An 18083-nucleotide genomic window follows, 5' to 3' on the forward strand; every position below is an offset into this window, starting at 1 on the left:
AGAACTCTGCGCAGAGTCAACCCACACAAAGCTACAGGACCAGACCACATCCCCGGCAGAGTGCTCAGAGAATGTGCAGAACAACTGACAGATGTTCTCACGGACATCTTCAACATCTCCCTGAGCAGCTCCACTGTCCCAATGTGTCTCAAGACCACCACCATCGTCCCCGTGCCAAAGAAGTCCACAGTGTCCTGCCTCAACGACTACCGTCCCGTTGCACTCACCCCCATCATCATGAAGTGCTTTGAGAGGCTAGTCATGAGGAACATCAAGACTCAGCTGCCCCCTTCACTAGACCCCCTGCAATTCACGTATTGTCCCAACCGCTCCATGGATGATGCCATCACCACCATCCTTCATCTCTCCCTCACCCACGTGGAGAAGGACACCTACGCCAGATTGCTGTTCATAGACTTCAGTTCAGCATTCAACACCATTGTCCCATGTAAACTCATCGGGAAACTAAGCCTGCTGGGCTTAAACACACCCCTCTGTAACTGGATCCTGGACTTCCTGACTGGGAGGCCCCAGTCAGTCCGGATCGGGAACAGCATCTCCAGCACCATCACACTGAACACTGGGGTCCCCCAGGGCTGTGTTCTGAGTCCTCTACTGTTCTACTGTACAACAGTGCTGGGTCTCATCAGCAAAGGCGACGAGTCAGCGTACAGAGAGGAGGTGCAGCGGCTGACAGACTGGTGTAAAGACAACAACCTTCACCTGAACGTGGACAAGACCAAGGAAATGGTTGTTGACTTCACTCTCACTCTCCGCTCAACATCGATGGGTCCTCTGTGGAGATCGTTAAGAGCACCAAGTTCCTTGGTGTCCACTTAGCGGAGAACCTCACCTGGACCCTGAACACCAGTTCTACAGCCAAGAAAGCCCAGCAGTGTCTCGACTTCCTCCAGAAGCTGAGAAAGGCCCACCTCCCTCCACCCATCCTCACCATCTTCTACAGAGGCACCATAGAGAGCATCCTGAGCAGCTGCATCACTGCCTGGTTTGAGAACTGCAATGTCTCCGACTGTAAGACCCTCCAGCGTATAGTGAGGACAGCTGAGAGGATCATTGGTGTCTCTCTCCCCTCCGTCACGGACATTTACACCACCTGCTGCATCCGCAAAGCAACCAGCATTGTGGATGACCCCACCCACCCCTCCCACACACTGTTCTCCCTCCTCCCATCGGGAAGAAGGTACCGCAGCATCCGGTCCAACACGGCCAGACTCTGCAACAGCTTCCTCCCACAAGCCATCAGACTCCTCAATGCCAGACACTAAACTGATGGACCTCTCCTCCATACACACACACACACCCAACCACCTATCCCTGACAATGTGAAGGCAATTTGCACTACACACACTACTACACTACAGGGACTCCCTTTGCACATATACTGCGTATTGCACACGGCACAATTTGCACTATCCAACCTACCTCTTACACTTCTCTGTCTAGTGAAGTGTCTGTTTGCACTATGTATATTGTACTGTCTGTATTGTGTTGTACTGTCTGACCGTTGCACTTAAATTCTGTCTGCACCGTGTTTTATGTTGCACCATGGTCCTGGAGGAACGTTGTTTCGTTTCACTGTGTACTCTGTATGTAGTTGAAATGACAATAAAACCTCTTGACTTGACTTGACCATCTACCATCATCATCTACCACCACCATCTACCATCACCATCTACCATCATCATCTACCACCACCATCTACCACCACCATCCACCACAACCATCCACCACCACCATCCACCACCACCATCTACCATCATCATCTACCACCACCATCTACCACCACCATCTACCACCACCACCATCCACCACCACCATTCACCATCATCATCTACCACTACCATCTACCATCATCATCTACCACCACCATCTACCATCATCATCTACCACCACCATCCACCACCACCATCATCATCTACCACCACCATCCACCACCACCATTCACCATCATCATCTACCACCACCATTCACCATCATCATCTACCATCATCATCTACCACCACCATCTACCACCACCATCTACCACCATCATCTACCACCACCACCATCTACCACCACCATCACCATCTACCATCATCATCTACCACCACCATCCACCACCACCATTCACCATCATCATCTACCACCACCATCTACCACCACCATCCACCACCACCATTCACCACCACCATCTACCACCATCATCTACCACCACCATCCACCACCACCATCTACCATCATCATCTACCACCACCATCTACCACCACCATCCACCATCATCTACCATCATCATCTACCACCACCATCTACCACCACCATCTACTACCACCATCCACCACCACCACCATACACCACCACCATCCACCACCACCATTCACCATCATCATCTACCATCACCATCTACCACCACCATCTACCATCACCATCTACCATCATCATCTACCACCACCATCCACCACCACCATCTACCACCACCACCATACACCACCACCATCCACCCCCACCACCATACAGCACCACCACCATTCACCATCATCATCTACCACCACCATCCACCACCATCCACCACCATCTACCATCATCATCTACCACCATCATCTACCACCACCATCCACCACCACCATCTACCATTATCATCTACCATCACCATCTACAGACTCCACCATCTACCACCACCATCTACCACCACTATCTACCATCACCATCTACAGACTCCTCCATCTACCACCACCATCTACCATTACCATCTACCACCATCATCTACCACCACCATCTACAGGCTCCACCATCTACCACCACCATCTACAGGTTCCACCATCTACCACCTCCATCTACAGGCTCCACCATCTACCACCACCATCTACAGGCTCCCCCACATTTTACATGACGTCTTCAAGCACAGAGATTGAATATGGCCCTCGCTATCATTACTAAATATGGTGCCACAACATGTTAACAGTTTGTCGTAGTATTTTGTGATAATCTAAAATAAGGGAAATATCCTAAAATAAGGCAAATCTAAAAATTACTCTAAATAAATACACACGCACACACACCAAGGGGGAAGGATGTTAAAAAAAATACTTAATTCAAGGGAAAAAAATTAACATGACAGAAAATGAGAAAAGGCGTTCTTCATTCTGTGTGTTCTATCATGTCCAAGTGGCTGTTCAGGTTTACACAGCAAAGACTGCGAAACTGGGATTGCAGACTAAAATTCCAATATCAAATACACCGCGTCGGCGCCTGTGTGGAGAAGAAAGGGCGTTGGGAAGGAGTCGTCTCCCCAAGCAGCTTTTGTTTTTTTAGGGGAGGGCTGTCTGAATCCCACGCGTGCTGCCATCGACGTCGGAGGGCGTTGGCAGGCGTGTGCGGGGTGTGTGTGTGGGGTGCGTGTGTGTGTCTCACCCCTGTCCACAGGCCACACGGAGCTGGTGGAGCACAAGGGCAGGGAAGTGTGTTTGTGGGGGCCGTCCAACACCACCCTGAACCACACCCGCAGAGAGGAGGAGTTCTGCAGCTGTATATCAGGGGAGAGAGAGAAAGAGAGAGATGGAAAGATTGATAGACAATGAAATCATAGATAAAAGTTATGCCACTCTTACCACTGACTAATATTCCCTAAAAAAATCTTGATGCGCTGTCAGCCACATTCCCCCAGTGTGAACACCCTCACATCTGAAACTGGTTCACTTTGAAGTGACTTTCCTCTCTCTCTACAGGACTGAGGGGACGGTGTAATTAGCGTGATGCGAGTGGGAGCGCTTATCTTTCATTCAAGTACGCCAATATTTCAGTCATAATAAATGACCAATTTATCATTGAAACCATCAGTGGGAAATGGCCAGCGGTAATTATTAAGACTGAAGGTGACCTCTTAAGGATATTTCACAATTCCCTCCTCTCCTCCTGATTCTTGTATTCGATCTTTTCATTACATTTATGCTGCGTGTAGTGTGTCAATCGGGCTGCAGTGTTACCGTGAACCGCTGGGTGGCGCTTTCTTTCTCCAGTACGTGGCCAAAGTTCATGACCCGGCCCTCCAGCGAGCAGGTCACGAGCGGGGCCACGCCCTCGCCGCAGAGTGTCAGCTCCACGGCCGTGTGGCTGCAGCTCACCTCCAGGCTCTCTCGGTACTGACACACACACACACACACACACACACACACACGTATCCAGCAGCTCTAAGGATTACCTCCCTTCTATTTCTCACCATTTGGGAATACAGTGTCACCACATTTATGTGCATGGAGACTAGGAATCTTACACAGAGTCAAAGCACTATTGTATATGGATCAGGACAAGAATGTGTGCTACATACTGTCAATGTAAATATCGTTAGAGGACGTTCCCTTTCTTAAAATACTTCATAGATGTGTAACTGGCACAAAAACAGTCAACAGCGTAACAAGAAGCTATCGCTGACGCCGCAAATTCAACGCAAGGCCTCGGCCATCATGTCTGTGCAATTGGTTTGTTTGGTTTGCCATAAGCACTCCACACCAGCAGGGGGCAGTGCTGCTCACCTTTTTGGCCAGGGCTGGCATGAAGGCCAGTAGTAGCGTGTGGGTGTCTCCAGGCCTCAGCGCTCTTGTGGCGTTCTGTACGGAGAACGGGCCGTTCAGGTCTAGCAAGGAAGACTTCAGCTGCAGCTCGAGTCAAGTACGACAAGACCAAACAGGAGACACAGAGTACAAAGTGTCATGAGAACTCAATAATAAAATAAGAAGAAAAAGAACAGTTACAGTAATAATCCGTAATGGAGCAAAATCAGTACTGCTGTTATTACTATCAATATTCCTAATAACACACGAAACACGTGATATGTGGTTTGACAGAGAAGGATACCTTCACAAGTTCTGACGAAATGTTCTGAATTGTCACTTTCTTTAAAATCTTCTGACCTATGGAATTGCAAACCGTCCAACCACAGGTCACTCCCACAGAAGGCAAGCAGGAGGACTACAATAACCACCAGCAACCTGGGCATGCGCAGATTTGGGCTGTGCGTTACCTACTGCCACCTGGCTGAAGTCGAGAGTGGTGCGCCCGCTGTCGGAGGTCACCACCAGCGCTGGCCTGACAGCAGGACAGTGCAGTTCCAGGTGAAGCGTGTTGTAGGGACTGCAGAGAAGGCTTTTCATTGGTTAGTTTAGCCTGGGATTCTAACATGCTGAGATCAGGACTGCAATCTTTAAAGTTCATCACATTTAGATGTGGAGTTGAGTGCGGTCCCAGGAAAAGCAACGTGACTGGATTTTTTAAATTATCGATAGTAAAATACCTAAAGACGTATTAGAACCTACTGGACTAGTAATTTTCTTTACATAAAATATCTGCCAAATAGCATAAAATCATCTGAAATCAAACCAAATCTGTGTCTGAAACTGACAAACACACTTCAGAGCTCCTCTGAGCAATACGTGGTTACTGAGAGAGCACTCAAAGGTTCTGGCTGTGTTTAAACCTTCTGGCCCCCGGATGTGGTCCGGCCGGATCGGTACCTGTACACAGGGCCCTCGGAGCCCTTCTGCTGTGCCACGTCTGCATCGGACACATAACAGGGAACGACGTAGTGGCTGAAGCGGTCTTTGAACGAGCGGAGGAGGGAGGCCCTGCCGTGGGCGTAGTCCTCAGATCTGGGGGGGAGCACACAGCGAAAAAACCGCGCGTTTTCAGTTACACGGTGCCTACATCGCACGTCTGTCTGGAGGCAGCCACACCATGCCCCAATCCTGGACACCGACCCTTCGTGGATGTCGTCCGGGTGAGGGAGCCGGGAGGGGACGTCCCCCTGGGGGGCCAGGGACACCTTGCTGGGGCACTCCTTCACCGCTGGCTTGGCCGATCCTCTGTCCGGAGGATTCTTCCCTTTCCTGGGGTCCTGCTGTGTTTCCTTTTTAGTCTGGAAGCACAGCGGGAGCTGGGGTTGGACACTCATCACGTGACTGTCCTTTAGGCCCTGTCCCATTCCCCACACTTGCGCCCTCGCACCCTAGTTTACGTGTGCCTGCTTAGGTGTGCAAACAGGAGGGAGTCCTGTTTCGTGTCCCCCAACAGGGGTGCTTGTCGCCTCGTGCTTTGCGGTTAAGTGTGGAGAATAAGTCTGTATTTCGTGTAACGTTAAGGCAGTGGTTCCCAAACTTTTTCTGCCGTGCCCCCCTTTAGTAGATGAGAATATTTTTGCGCCCCCCCCCCCCCATATTGATTAGGGATGTACCGATTCACGTTTTTCACTTCCGATACCGATTCAGATATCTGAGGCTTAGTATCGGCGATAGAGTAAAACTGTGCTGAATCGACTTAAAACATTTTTTTTTTTAAACACAGACATACTGAATTAGAAGTTTATTGAAAACTCTGTACCAGTATAGCACACTTAAACACACACAAAAACATGTAAAAACAACACAACTTGCATTTGTTCAGTCAGTGCAATTATGAATATAACATTGAATGTAAAATAAATAATACCAAAGAACCTGAAACTTACAAAAACAATAGGTTCACAACTTTGGTCAAACATGAAACAAATAAACTGCAAGAAACCTTTTAAATGGTTCAAGAATTCTAAATATAATTTAAAATAAATAAGGAGATGAAATAAGAGAAACAGCAATTCATATGCGGCTAGTTTGCAAGCGCAGACATCACGCAGAGCACAAAGCATGTAACGGCCAGAAATATGTGTACTGTCTCTTTAAGGGAGCGAGTTGAGTGCGCGTATGGAATATTGTTGACTCAGACCACTGCTCTTTATTTTATCATTATTTCATTTCTGTAAGTAACGCATTCAATGAGCTTTGGGCAACTCACCAGTTCATGTATGAACAGTCAAGTAGTGCTGGAGCCCAGGTTTAATTTGATCAACCAGCAAATAAACGGACTAAGTGGAATAGCACCAGCGCGAGTACGAGTCAGTGATTCACCTCTCCTCTGTGTGCTTCGCGTTTCACTGTTAACTGTTCACTGTTAACTGTCCAGGTTCACTTCTATCCGGGACAGAGTGGATATTTAAGGTTGAACTAACTCCGAAAAGCAAGCAATACAAGCATAGAATTAGACTGAATAGATCTGTTTTTATGGATCGGTCACATTGTCACCGATACCCGATCTAGAATTGTTTCAGATATTAATATCGGAATCGGTGCATCCCGTTTTACTTCCAAGCTCCGCGCCCCCCCTGCAATAGCTCCGCGCCCCACCTAGGGGGCGCGCCCCCCACTTTGGGAACCACTGCGTTAAGGTTTGGGTTAAAGAGAGTCGCTGCATAGATGTACAGGCATTTACAAACATTCACCGCATTTAAGTCATTATAGGGACACAGCAGGGAAATACAGTAGACCGCATTTCTGCAACAGTGGTGTTTAAATTGAAGGTATGCGTGGCGTAGCGTGTCCTAATTCTGCTCTCCACGTTCTGATGCCTTGAACACCTACACCCTTTTTTCCAACCCTAATCTGCTCCACCTTATCCAGCGAGGACCTCCATCACATGGATAAGGAGTGTTAAATCTGGTTGGAGCTGGTCTCTTCAAGTCTGTTTGGTTAACACTCATTCCGAATATGCAACAGAATAAGGGTTCATTATAGCCGGTTTATTCGTACCAACGCGTCCAGTTCCGTGAGTTTTCCCATGCTGCCATTGGTCTTCTCGAGCTCCTGCTCCGCGCTACGACACGCGAGCCGCACGACCTCCGACCTGATGGCGTCATCAGACAGCGACGGGCTGAACGTGACCTGCACCAGACATTTCTGTGGACAATCGGCACGCATTAACCTTCTCAGTGTCAACACCCCGATGGACAGAACATCTAAACCTAATCTCAGCAGAAACACTGAAACACCTGATGGGACTAAGGAAGGTTTGAAATCTACTGCATTTTAAAGAATATCACATCTTTATATAATTAAACACAGAAATAAATGAGCATGTAAAACCATAAGCCTCCTCACAATGTACTTAAGTTACTTGCAGATATGGGGGGTGTACAACGAAACACCACAAGCCCCACCCACAGCTCCGCCCCCACAGCGCCTCGTACCTGGCCAGGCAGCACACGTCCTCTGGTGGGCGTCACGGTGATGTCCGAATTCTCCGGGGGGACAAACGAGAACAGTCTAGGGCCCACAGGTGGAGCGGGACCCCTGCTGTCCCGGGACGCCGCCTGTGAAATCTCGCTGCGGCTGGCGTGGGCGTTGAGCACGAACAGAACAGCTGTGGAGCGATCGCCCACCGCCGTGGCCCCGAAGCGCACCAGCGAGGAGGAGAACTCCAGTGAAGGCCGCACACCAATCGCGCGACACGCCAGCAGGAAGACCCTGGCCGGGAGCAACATGGATTTGGCTGGTGCATGCCATCTTTCAAAAAATACTGCATTAAAATGTTATAGTAAATGTTATGGTAAATAATTGTTTGTTCAATAATACATTGTACATCCTTTTGCTTACAAATGTTTATACAAAATCAGGTTGCTATTGGTAACAGTTTTTTTTTTAAGACTGAATTGTAAGTATAAAATACAAATAAATGAGAGTCTGATTAACATTTGTCATTACATAAATGCATTAATGCATATCTACATGTTGCAATTACTGATGCAGTGTTGCAAAAGCTCTGTGTGTAGCCACTCAGCTCTTGTTAAATTTGTAGATGGAATTTGCTGTGTGAACTGCTTTGCAAGCCACAGGCACACAAGCAACTGAGCAGGTTTACTAGTGAATGGCTTTGTCAACGATAATGTACAAATGAAACAGCAAGATATACCAGAGCAAACAGATAGAAGAAAGGGAATTTGGGAAACTCGGGGTTAAAAGTACTCCTTCCTCAACAGCACTTTTAACGTCCGTAGTAAGACTACAGCATTCTGCCTCTGGTTGGTCACTGATGTTCATATATAACAGCACGGTTTGAGCCCACATTATCAGCCTTATCTTGTTAGTACACCCAAAGCAAATACAAAATGTAATGTATGAGTAAATGTACGATTTGGATTTTGGGATATTAATAATAATATATTGCCGTATATATTGCTATTTTGGGGCTTTAGCTCAGATCATTAAAACAGATTGGATATTGGTCCACCCTTTGCAGCTAGAACAGCTTCAACTCTTCGAGGAAGGCTGTCCACAAGGTTTAGGAGTGGGTTTATGGGGATTTATGACCATTCTTCCAGAAGCACATTTGTGAGGTCACATACTGATGTTGGATGAGAAGGCCTGGCTCTCAGTCTCCACTCTAATTCATCCCAAAGGTGTTCTATCGGGTTGAGGTCAGGACTCTGTGCAGGCCAGTCAAGTTCATCCACACCAGACTCTGCCATCCATGTCTTTATGGACATTTCTTTGTGCACTGGTTCAAAGTTGCACAACAAAGTTGGGAACATGGAATTGTCCAAACTGTCTTGGTATGCTGAAGCATTCAGAGTTCCTTTCACTAGAACTAAGGGGCCAAGCCCAGCTCCTGTAGAACAACCCCACACCACAATCCCCCCTCCAAAAAACTACACTTGCACAATGCAGTCAGACAAGCACCGTTCTCCTGGCAACCGTCAAACCCAGACTCGTCCATCAGATGATCTCTTCACACTATGTGCTTCAGCATCCGCTGACCCCACTCCATCAGTTTACATGGCCCACCACTTCATGGCTGAGTTGCTGTCAGTCCCAAACACTTCCATTTTCTTATAATACAGCTAACAGTTGACTGTGGAATATTTAGGAGTGAGGAAATTTCACGACTGCATTTGTTGCACAGGTGGCATCCTATCACAGTTCTACACTGGAATTCACTGAGCTCCTGAGAGCGACCTATTCTTTCACAAATGCCTAGGTACTTGATTTTATACACCTGTGGCCATAGTGATTGGAACACCAGATTCTGATCATTTGGATGGGTGAGTGAATACTTTTGGCAATATAGTATATAAAGTATATTCTGTCATTGATATAAGATAATATATAAAGTAATTTCTGGAGTGAAAAAATAAAAATAAAAAATATATATCTATCTGAGACGTCTCACCTGTTAATTCCGGACTTGCATGTGAGCTGAAAGTTGTATTCACCAGCCTTTTCAGCACTGAAGATCAGATCAATATCCAGGGTCTGGTGCGGTAGCAGGGTCCCAAAGCCATCGTTAGGTTGTACATCAATGAACTAGAGCAGAGAAGGCAAGTGGTGGTATTTGGTAATGCAATGTGTTCCAATACTAAAGGCCACGATAAAATGCTAAATGATTGATTTCCTTTAGTAAACCAGATAATTAGCCATGAGGGTCGTCAGTGGATATGGATTAGTCCAAGATAAGTGTTGGACAATATAAACCTTTTATTACTGGTACCTTTATCAAGACCTTTCACTGAAGATATTATTCTAGCCCTCTCCTCTGGAATCTGTCGACATTTCCCAAAACAGCCATGTTAGGGACAGAAGGAACCGCCCATTGCCACCCAGAGTGACTATCCACAATCACGATTGCTGGCTGAACAGATCTGTTTCTGAAAAAGCCTTTGGCCATGTGTCATACCAGTGACCTTTACCAAGCACTTCCTCTGTTTGTGCAGGAAGTGTTTGGGAAGGGTGGGGTTGATCCAGCATGGACAGGCCGTTTGACTGCCATTTTGGCTCAGCATGAAGGTCTTGTTTCCTCGGGGCTCGCTGTACACCGGCTGCCCTGTGACCCAGTTTCTCAAAGATGGGACTTTGGTGCAATATGCACTTTGAGAGAACACCTGAAGAGAGACTTCTGTCAAACATGTTGGCGTACATCTCATTCATTAGACAATGTAAATGCTCATTTTTGAAGGCTGCATAAGTGTAAATACAGTTGTGATCAAATTTATTCAACCCCCACTGAAATAAAGTGTTTTGGCCAGTTTGACATTGATTTTGATCATTTCAGTCATCTTATTTACAATTATATCAAAGAGGCACTTATAAATTAGACAAACATATCATAATATTTATGATGGAATAACCACAAATGTCTTTACTGTGCTCACATCATTATCAGTTTTATTCAACCCCCTAGTGACATTATTTTTTAGTACTTAGTACAACATCCTTTTCCAGTTATGACAGCTTTCAAGCGTGAAGCATAGCTTGACACAAGTGTCTTGCAGCGACCTATGGGTATCTTAGCCCATTCTTCATGGGCAAAAGCCTCCAGTTCAGTCACATTCTTAGGCTTGCGCACTGCAACAGCCTTCTTTAGGTCCCACCAGAGGTTCTCAATTGGATTTAAGTCTGGTGATTGCGATGTCCACTCTAGAATGTTCCAGCCTTTCATGTTCAACCATGCTCTAGTGGACTTGGATGTGTGCTTCGGATCATTGTCCTGTTGGAAGGTCCAACGTCTCCCAAGCCGCAGGTTTGTGACTGACTCCATCACATTTTCCTCCAAGATCTCCTGGTACTGAAGGGAATTCATGGTACCCTGCACACGTTGAAGCTTTCCTGTACCATTAGAAGCAAAACAGCCCCAAAGCATAATTGACCCCCCGCCATGCTTCACAGTAGGCAAGGTGTTCTTTTGTTCATAAGCCTGGTTCTTCCCTCTCCAAACATAGCGCTGGTCCATTGTCCCAAACAGTTCTAATTTAGTTTCATCTGACCACAGTACACTGTCCCAAAACCTTTGTGGCTTGTCCACATGACTTTTGGCATACTGCAGTCGACTTTTCTTGTTCTTTGGAGTCAGTAAGGGGGTGCGTCTGGGCGTTCTGGCATGGAGGTCTTCGTTATGCAGTGCGCGCCTTATTGTCTGAGCTGAAACTTCAGTGCCCACATCTGACAGGTCTTTTTTCAGTTCCTTAGCAGTCACGCGGGGATTTTTCTCCACATTACGCTTCAGGTAGCGCACAGCAGTCGCGGTCAGGATCTTCTTTCTGCCACGACCAGGTAACGTTTCCACTGTGCCCTTTAACTTGAACTTGCGAATGATACTTCCGATAGTGTCTCTTGGAATATTTAACAACTTTGCAATCTTTTTATATCCATTGCCATTCTTGTGAAGAGCAATAACCTCTTCTCTTGTCTTCTGGGACCATTCTCTTGCCTTCACCATGCTTGGAAACACACCAGTAGATGTCTAGAAGGAGCTGAGTATCACAGTCCTTTTAAATCTGCCTAATTGGTGCTTATCATGCTTGATTGCTGCTCGTTGACATCCACAGATGTTTTCAATACCTGATGGAAAACACTGGAATGAACCTCTGTTCTTAGGAGTGGTAGTCGTAAAGGGGTTGAATAATTGTGTCAATGAAGAAATCACAAAAAGGCCATTTAATACTTTATGACAAAAAAAATTGATGCCATCTTAGTTGCATTTAGTTCTTTAACAAGTCCTTGTAAGATTTCATTATGAACACAATTACAAATGTGCACTGAATTCCATAAAACCCTTCGCAGCATTGGGGGTTGAATAAATTTGATCACAACTGTAGGTACTGTGCTAGATAGTAGATGCATAATATTGCACGTAATGTCATTTTTCTTTATTTTCAAATAGCTCAGTAAGGATTCAGTGTCTTAGACAGACTATATTTAACTAGTTAACAGTGTAACAATACACTGATTTTGATCTATGCATCAATTTTAAAGACTAATAATACATATATTAATACTGTTGGTCCAATGTTTGTACACCCATCTATATCATTAAACTACAAACTACACAATTATATATATATATATATATATATATATATATATATATATATATATATATATATATATATATATATGTGGTCAAAGAGAAAAGATGACAGCAACCATCTTAAGCCATATTGATCATGTCAATCTTTAAACGGTACACACTGAGAATCTAATTCATCATCTAAATGTATTTGATTGAGGATCACACTGAACACTCAGTTAAAATTTTTAAGATGGTCTTAACTCTGTGATGCTTCTGGAAAACTGGCCCGTCTGTACAGGAGAACATCAAACTAAGATCTCCTATTTGGCTGGAAGTGTCGTTCTTAAAAATTTAATCTGAAGTTTGAAATTAGTTTTAAAAAACAAATAAAGGTGGTTTAGTTAGGCATAAATAGTGTAAAAATAGTGTATAAAGTCAAATACTTCCACCTATAATCACATATTTAGCATAAATTAACCCTAGTTTCCATATTCCAGATATTGTAGAAAATAATGAAATAGGTAGAATTGATTTTTTTCTGAGGAACAGTTCTACTTCAACACAAGCGGTTCACAGATACACTTTGTAAGAAAAATGTCTAAACACAAGAAAACAAGATTAATACAAATGATTGTGTTCATACCAGAGTTCTTGAAATCAAAACTTAAAAAATAAGTATGAGTTGTATAACCGCATAATAATAATAATAATGCAATCATACTATCAGTTTTATATGAACAATTTTCAAATGTATTTAGTTTAACATTAGTTCATGTTTTGGGCACTATCACAAACAGAAACAAGAAAATCATTATATTAGAATTACATCATAATAATTTATTGTTATCAGCTCATTAACAGATCTTAAAATAAAGTGAACTACAGTGTCTAAAACTGGAATTCATTCATTCACAAAAAAGTCTCAAAAGTAGTGCATTTAATGTGAACTTCAGAGATCCAGAAATAACTCCTGTGAGCTTGTGTAATACACATCACATTAGTAACGTCTCCAGGTCACCATGCCAGAGAAAAGGTGTGACGGTGTGTGTGCAACTAACTACAGGATCTGGACCAAACAGCAGCAGAGCTGAAGATTACAGCCAGTACTGAGAATCATACATTTATTTATATCATATATATATAATCATTTATATATGATTTGATATTTTGGATTTTGGTTTTACAGAACACACAACGGCTGATGTACCAGATGATATTTCAGAATATGCAAAGAACACTACAGAAACCACTACACAGAAAGGATTTAGCAAAATTCTAATAATTTATATAATCAAATATGATTTTAGACATGTTCATCCCATTATTCAGGACCTGCCCAAGCAGTGTGCTGTCCTTCCGTGCGTCTAACGCCGCAGTGTGGGACAAGCATCAAGATTTGAGCTCTCCCCCATTGCCTTGACTTTAACTCAGAGAGACATATGTTAACACCGGGACTGCACACATATGTCAGTCACATATGTTGTGTCATGCTGGATACTACTGGGACAAAAGTGGACCTAGTTTTTTTTTCTTTTGAGTGGAAAAAAAAAAGACCTTTTGCAGATTTTTATGCAAGAATACAATCCTAATCAGACCTTTAAAAACTGTTAAATCTGAATTAATCTCACGAGGTCCAAGCCTGTAAAACATCTGATGACATGAGGACACCCATCTGACCAAGAAACGTGCCAACTTACTGATCAAATGTCTCACTCTTGGGCTGTTTAAGGCAAAGGGACTGCTAGTTCAACAGGATGGTGTTGAGCGTTTTCTTAAACACTACCTTCATTTCCTTTTTTCACATCCACCACGTAAACCACTGACAATTAAACACGTAACATAACAGCATGTAACTTGCAGAAACTTCACCTGGGCCCAGGACTGGCTGTTACACTTACCTTGGGGATCCGCACGAAGCCGAAATCCTGTGGCAGTAAGGAGCGATTGGAGAGTCGCACACCAGCCCTGACGGACTCGAAGACGGAACAGTGGCCAAAGTCCACCTGGGTGCAGTCGAACTCCAGATCGGATGTGGTGACAACTGCGTGGACCGGGACCCGTACTGGCCTGGCCTGATGGAAACGGTCCTAATTAGCCATGAAGGTCATCAGTGTGCTGCCAATGTCCTGCAGTGTCCCGTAACTAATAAAACAGGGGTCTCTTCCAAACGAGCACACTGACACCATCTTCCAATATAAAGAAAAAGGATTTCAGAAATGTTTTGCCATGAAATATACAAATGCTCTTATATAACAGGGCAGTTCTTGGACTGAACGGCTATGAAAATAACCAAAATATTGCTGGCTTTTGTCTCTGTAAGACTTTGACATGAATGACCTTGTTTATGTACACAGAGCTGGCGATTTACAGTTTCAGGTAGGTGGTGAACAAGGTGAGAAGGGAAAGCATGTGAAGCTCTGTGTGTGTGTGTGTGTGTGTGTGTGTGTGTGTGTGTGTGTGTGAGAGAGAGAGAGAGAGACTTTGTGTGTGTGTGTGTGTGTGTGTGTGTGTGTGTGTGTGTGTGTGTGTGTGTGTGTGTGTGTGTGTGTGTGTGTGTTTTGCTTTTGTGTAGATTTTTTGTAATATGGAATCCAGCCAGAAAGGATTTGGAGTCCATGAAAGTGCTTTGGCTTAGTGACAGATTGTGTGTGTGTGAACAAGTGTGTGCATTTCGGTGTGTTATTTTGAGTCTCCAATGCCGAAAGGCAAGCAGGTAGATTAGGGCCCTGGGTGCTCTGACCTGGATCGCAAGCTTCTCTGCGTGTGTGTGAGCTTGTGTGTGTGTGTTTGTGGCTCCCCCAGACACTGAGCTAGAGGTCGCTGGTCCACGCACACGCGTGTCTGAGCAAATGATGTTTGTGTTTGATGACCGTGATGGAGGATGTTGGTGGTAGGTCTGGTAGGGGGTTGTGGCAGGTTGGCGCACCCACGCCAGCTCTCTGGCCCGGGGCACAGGTTTGAGCACCGCACGGCTCCTGGCCTGGTGGACGGACTGGGTGGGGTGAGATCCTGTCCCCCCCCCACACACACACACTGGGAGGCGGGGGAGCAAGAGGGCCGGGCTTTGGAATGGGAACGCTAACCAGCGTCCAGCTCGGCGGATTATAGGAGCCCGCCCTCAACTCTCACTGAACCCCCAACCACCCACCGCTCAATGTGCAGCTACAGATAAGGCGAGCACTGCCGAACACACTTGCCATGCACCACAAATAAACCTGCTCCCTTATCAGAGGAATCCAGTATGGCAAAGCACAGTTTGCTCCTCAAGGGGTCTCCAGCATCTTGAAATAAGCCACATAATCATCTTGTGTTATTCAGGAGTTAAATTTACATAAATGCGACGTATTTTAAATTGTATACTTAAGGTATACATTTGTGGAACCTTTTCTCTGATGTCTTGAAGCTACATAGGACAAAAAATGTCTAAAACATATATATTTTTCATATTAATAAGAACTTTCACAACAGCAAAGCTTACTGTGCAAAAGTTAAGCTTTTACCCTTTGGGTTTGGCAGAGTAACTGTAGCACTCATACATTAAATACTAACGCAGCTTAGAGTAAATAGAACCTAGCAAGCCCAAGATAGCACACAATAATTTGCATAATGCTAATTGGATGCTTACTGGCTTTCCCTCATTGGTGGACGCATTAGAATTTCTGGCTAAACTTCTCGTTTAATAGTTGTGCGTAAGTAGAGAAAACCTGGCATGGAAAAGGAAGTGATTAGTGACGGAGCAGAGGGAGAGGAGCACTCCATGAGCTATTTTGGACTTATCTGGGGAGCATCTAAAAGGCACCTACTTGATCAGCCACGTGTACAGTGAGAGGAACCTCCAAGACTCCGGTGTCCTGGTCGAAGAAGAACTTGGCATCCCCTGGCAGGCTCCGTCTTTCAAAGAGGACACGTGGGACAAGATAAAATACACATTTCACTGGAAGGAGAAGAAAACACGTTTCATCAACAAGGCTGTTACGCTTCTTTTAAGATGAAGGTCTTTGACGCACTCGATAAACGACTATTTAACAGCAATACATCCACGGAAAATTTCTGAGAAATTTCCGTCCATGTCTGCATGAAGGAGTTTTTTTTTTTTTTTTTTCGAAACTCGCAGAGCAAACCACTTAAGCATGAAGCCTGCAACAACACAGAAGTGCCCTTGCACTAATATCAAAGTGGATGCGATGGTTTATAACCGGGCTTAATAGAGAAAGAGAGACAGAAAGAGAGAGAAAGAGGGACAGAGAGACAAACACAGAAAGAGAGTAGATATAGAGACAGAAAGCCAACTTGTATTAGTAGTTTCGTGCACTCCATGGCACTACCAGACGAAAGCACAGTAACCATGGTGATACCGGGTACAGGGTGTAGAGCAGTGGAATTCAGAGAGTGCAGTCAAACATCACATTACGTAACAGAGAAAGAGCCCGAGTGCTGAATTAGGTCTTACAGCATTCACTGTTGTCCACCTGGACGTAATACCTCCACTGTAGCTTCTGATTCTGCTCTGCAGCTTGGTGCTTTGACACCAGGCGGATGTGTCCCGCTCTAGGGCGAGCCTGAACTAAAATCACAGGTTCCTCAGTTTAGCGAGTAACCGGCAGGTCCTGTCACACGCTCGGTGTAAAACGCTCAGTACGCACGTTACATTACAAACGTAGCTCGGATGGATGCACTTCTGTATTGCTTATGAATCCTAAGCACATTGTATTAGTGTGTGCCGCGCTACTGTTCGTTTTCCACTGGAAGTGTCTTCACATAAACAGGAACTCTTTCTACAGCCAGTTTCATAAAAAAAATAATTGGCTGAGAAATCCCCCCCCCCATCTTATTATTTGCAAAAGGATTTGTTTTGCAGGTCATTAGGTTGGTGATTTTAAATGCTGTGAAACTCCCTTTTAAATACACAAGACCTAAAGGGAAATGACTATAACAAGCATTTTCGTGTGAAACCGTTTTGCAGAATTCAAGTAAAAATAAAACATCTTCAGATGTATCTTGTGCACTGCAGCATCTAAAACCTGCTGGGGGAGGCTCAGATGTCACCCCAGCCCAACCCGCGGTAATGGGCCTCGCCACAGTTGGGTCCGTTAGACAGGAACCGAAACTTAGAAGGGCTCCGTGTCTATGACTCCCTCTCCGGCACTTCTGACTGGACGCAGGCCGTTACTGTGGCCCGACGGGCCTGTGGTACACCACTAATACGTGGACGCACAGCAGTTTGGCAAAAGAAAAGGAGGAGGCGAATTCCACAGCTAGATAACGAGCAAGACAACAAACACGCAGTCCAAGGGTGGCAAAATCAAAATACCACGCGAGACATGTCGGCCTTTGTCACTTAGGAAAGGTTTTTCTTATGAGTGCGTTAGGCTAACCTATACGGGCTCTGCACAGGAGCCACAGGATGTTGGCCTCAGCGGGGCTACCGTGGGACGGAACCGCCG

General features: G+C 45.2%; 1 protein-coding gene across 14 annotated transcripts in view; it reads right to left on the reverse strand.

The window, feature by feature from the left end:
- Positions 1 to 18083, reverse strand: part of cfap74 (cilia and flagella associated protein 74) — a 74978-nt gene that overhangs the window by 10586 nt on the left and 46309 nt on the right. For 11 of the 14 annotated variants that reach the window (XR_013130489.1, XR_013130485.1, XR_013130491.1 and 8 more), the window contains exons 23-34: positions 16443 to 16530; positions 14538 to 14711; positions 10024 to 10157; positions 8045 to 8321; positions 7608 to 7754; positions 5748 to 5905; positions 5505 to 5639; positions 5015 to 5136; positions 4849 to 4904; positions 4527 to 4652; positions 3981 to 4136; positions 3409 to 3520 (exon numbers count right to left, since the gene is read on the reverse strand). Coding sequence is in view for 3 of the 14 variants with exons in the window: in XM_077003053.1 (XP_076859168.1) it covers positions 3409 to 3520; positions 3981 to 4136; positions 4527 to 4652; positions 4849 to 4904; positions 5015 to 5136; positions 5505 to 5639; positions 5748 to 5905; positions 7608 to 7754; positions 8045 to 8321; positions 10024 to 10157; positions 14538 to 14711; positions 16443 to 16530 (1685 nt within the window). In the remaining 11 variants the exon portion in view is untranslated. The remainder of the gene's footprint in view (positions 1 to 3408; positions 3521 to 3980; positions 4137 to 4526; positions 4653 to 4848; positions 4905 to 5014; positions 5137 to 5504; positions 5640 to 5747; positions 5906 to 7607; positions 7755 to 8044; positions 8322 to 10023; positions 10158 to 14537; positions 14712 to 16442; positions 16531 to 18083) is intronic. The other 3 variants (XR_013130484.1, XM_077003054.1, XR_013130483.1) reach the window with 2 other exon arrangements.

The sequence above is a fragment of the Brachyhypopomus gauderio genome, chromosome 4, assembly GCF_052324685.1.
Source record: "Brachyhypopomus gauderio isolate BG-103 chromosome 4, BGAUD_0.2, whole genome shotgun sequence".
Taxonomy (NCBI): domain Eukaryota; kingdom Metazoa; phylum Chordata; class Actinopteri; order Gymnotiformes; family Hypopomidae; genus Brachyhypopomus; species Brachyhypopomus gauderio.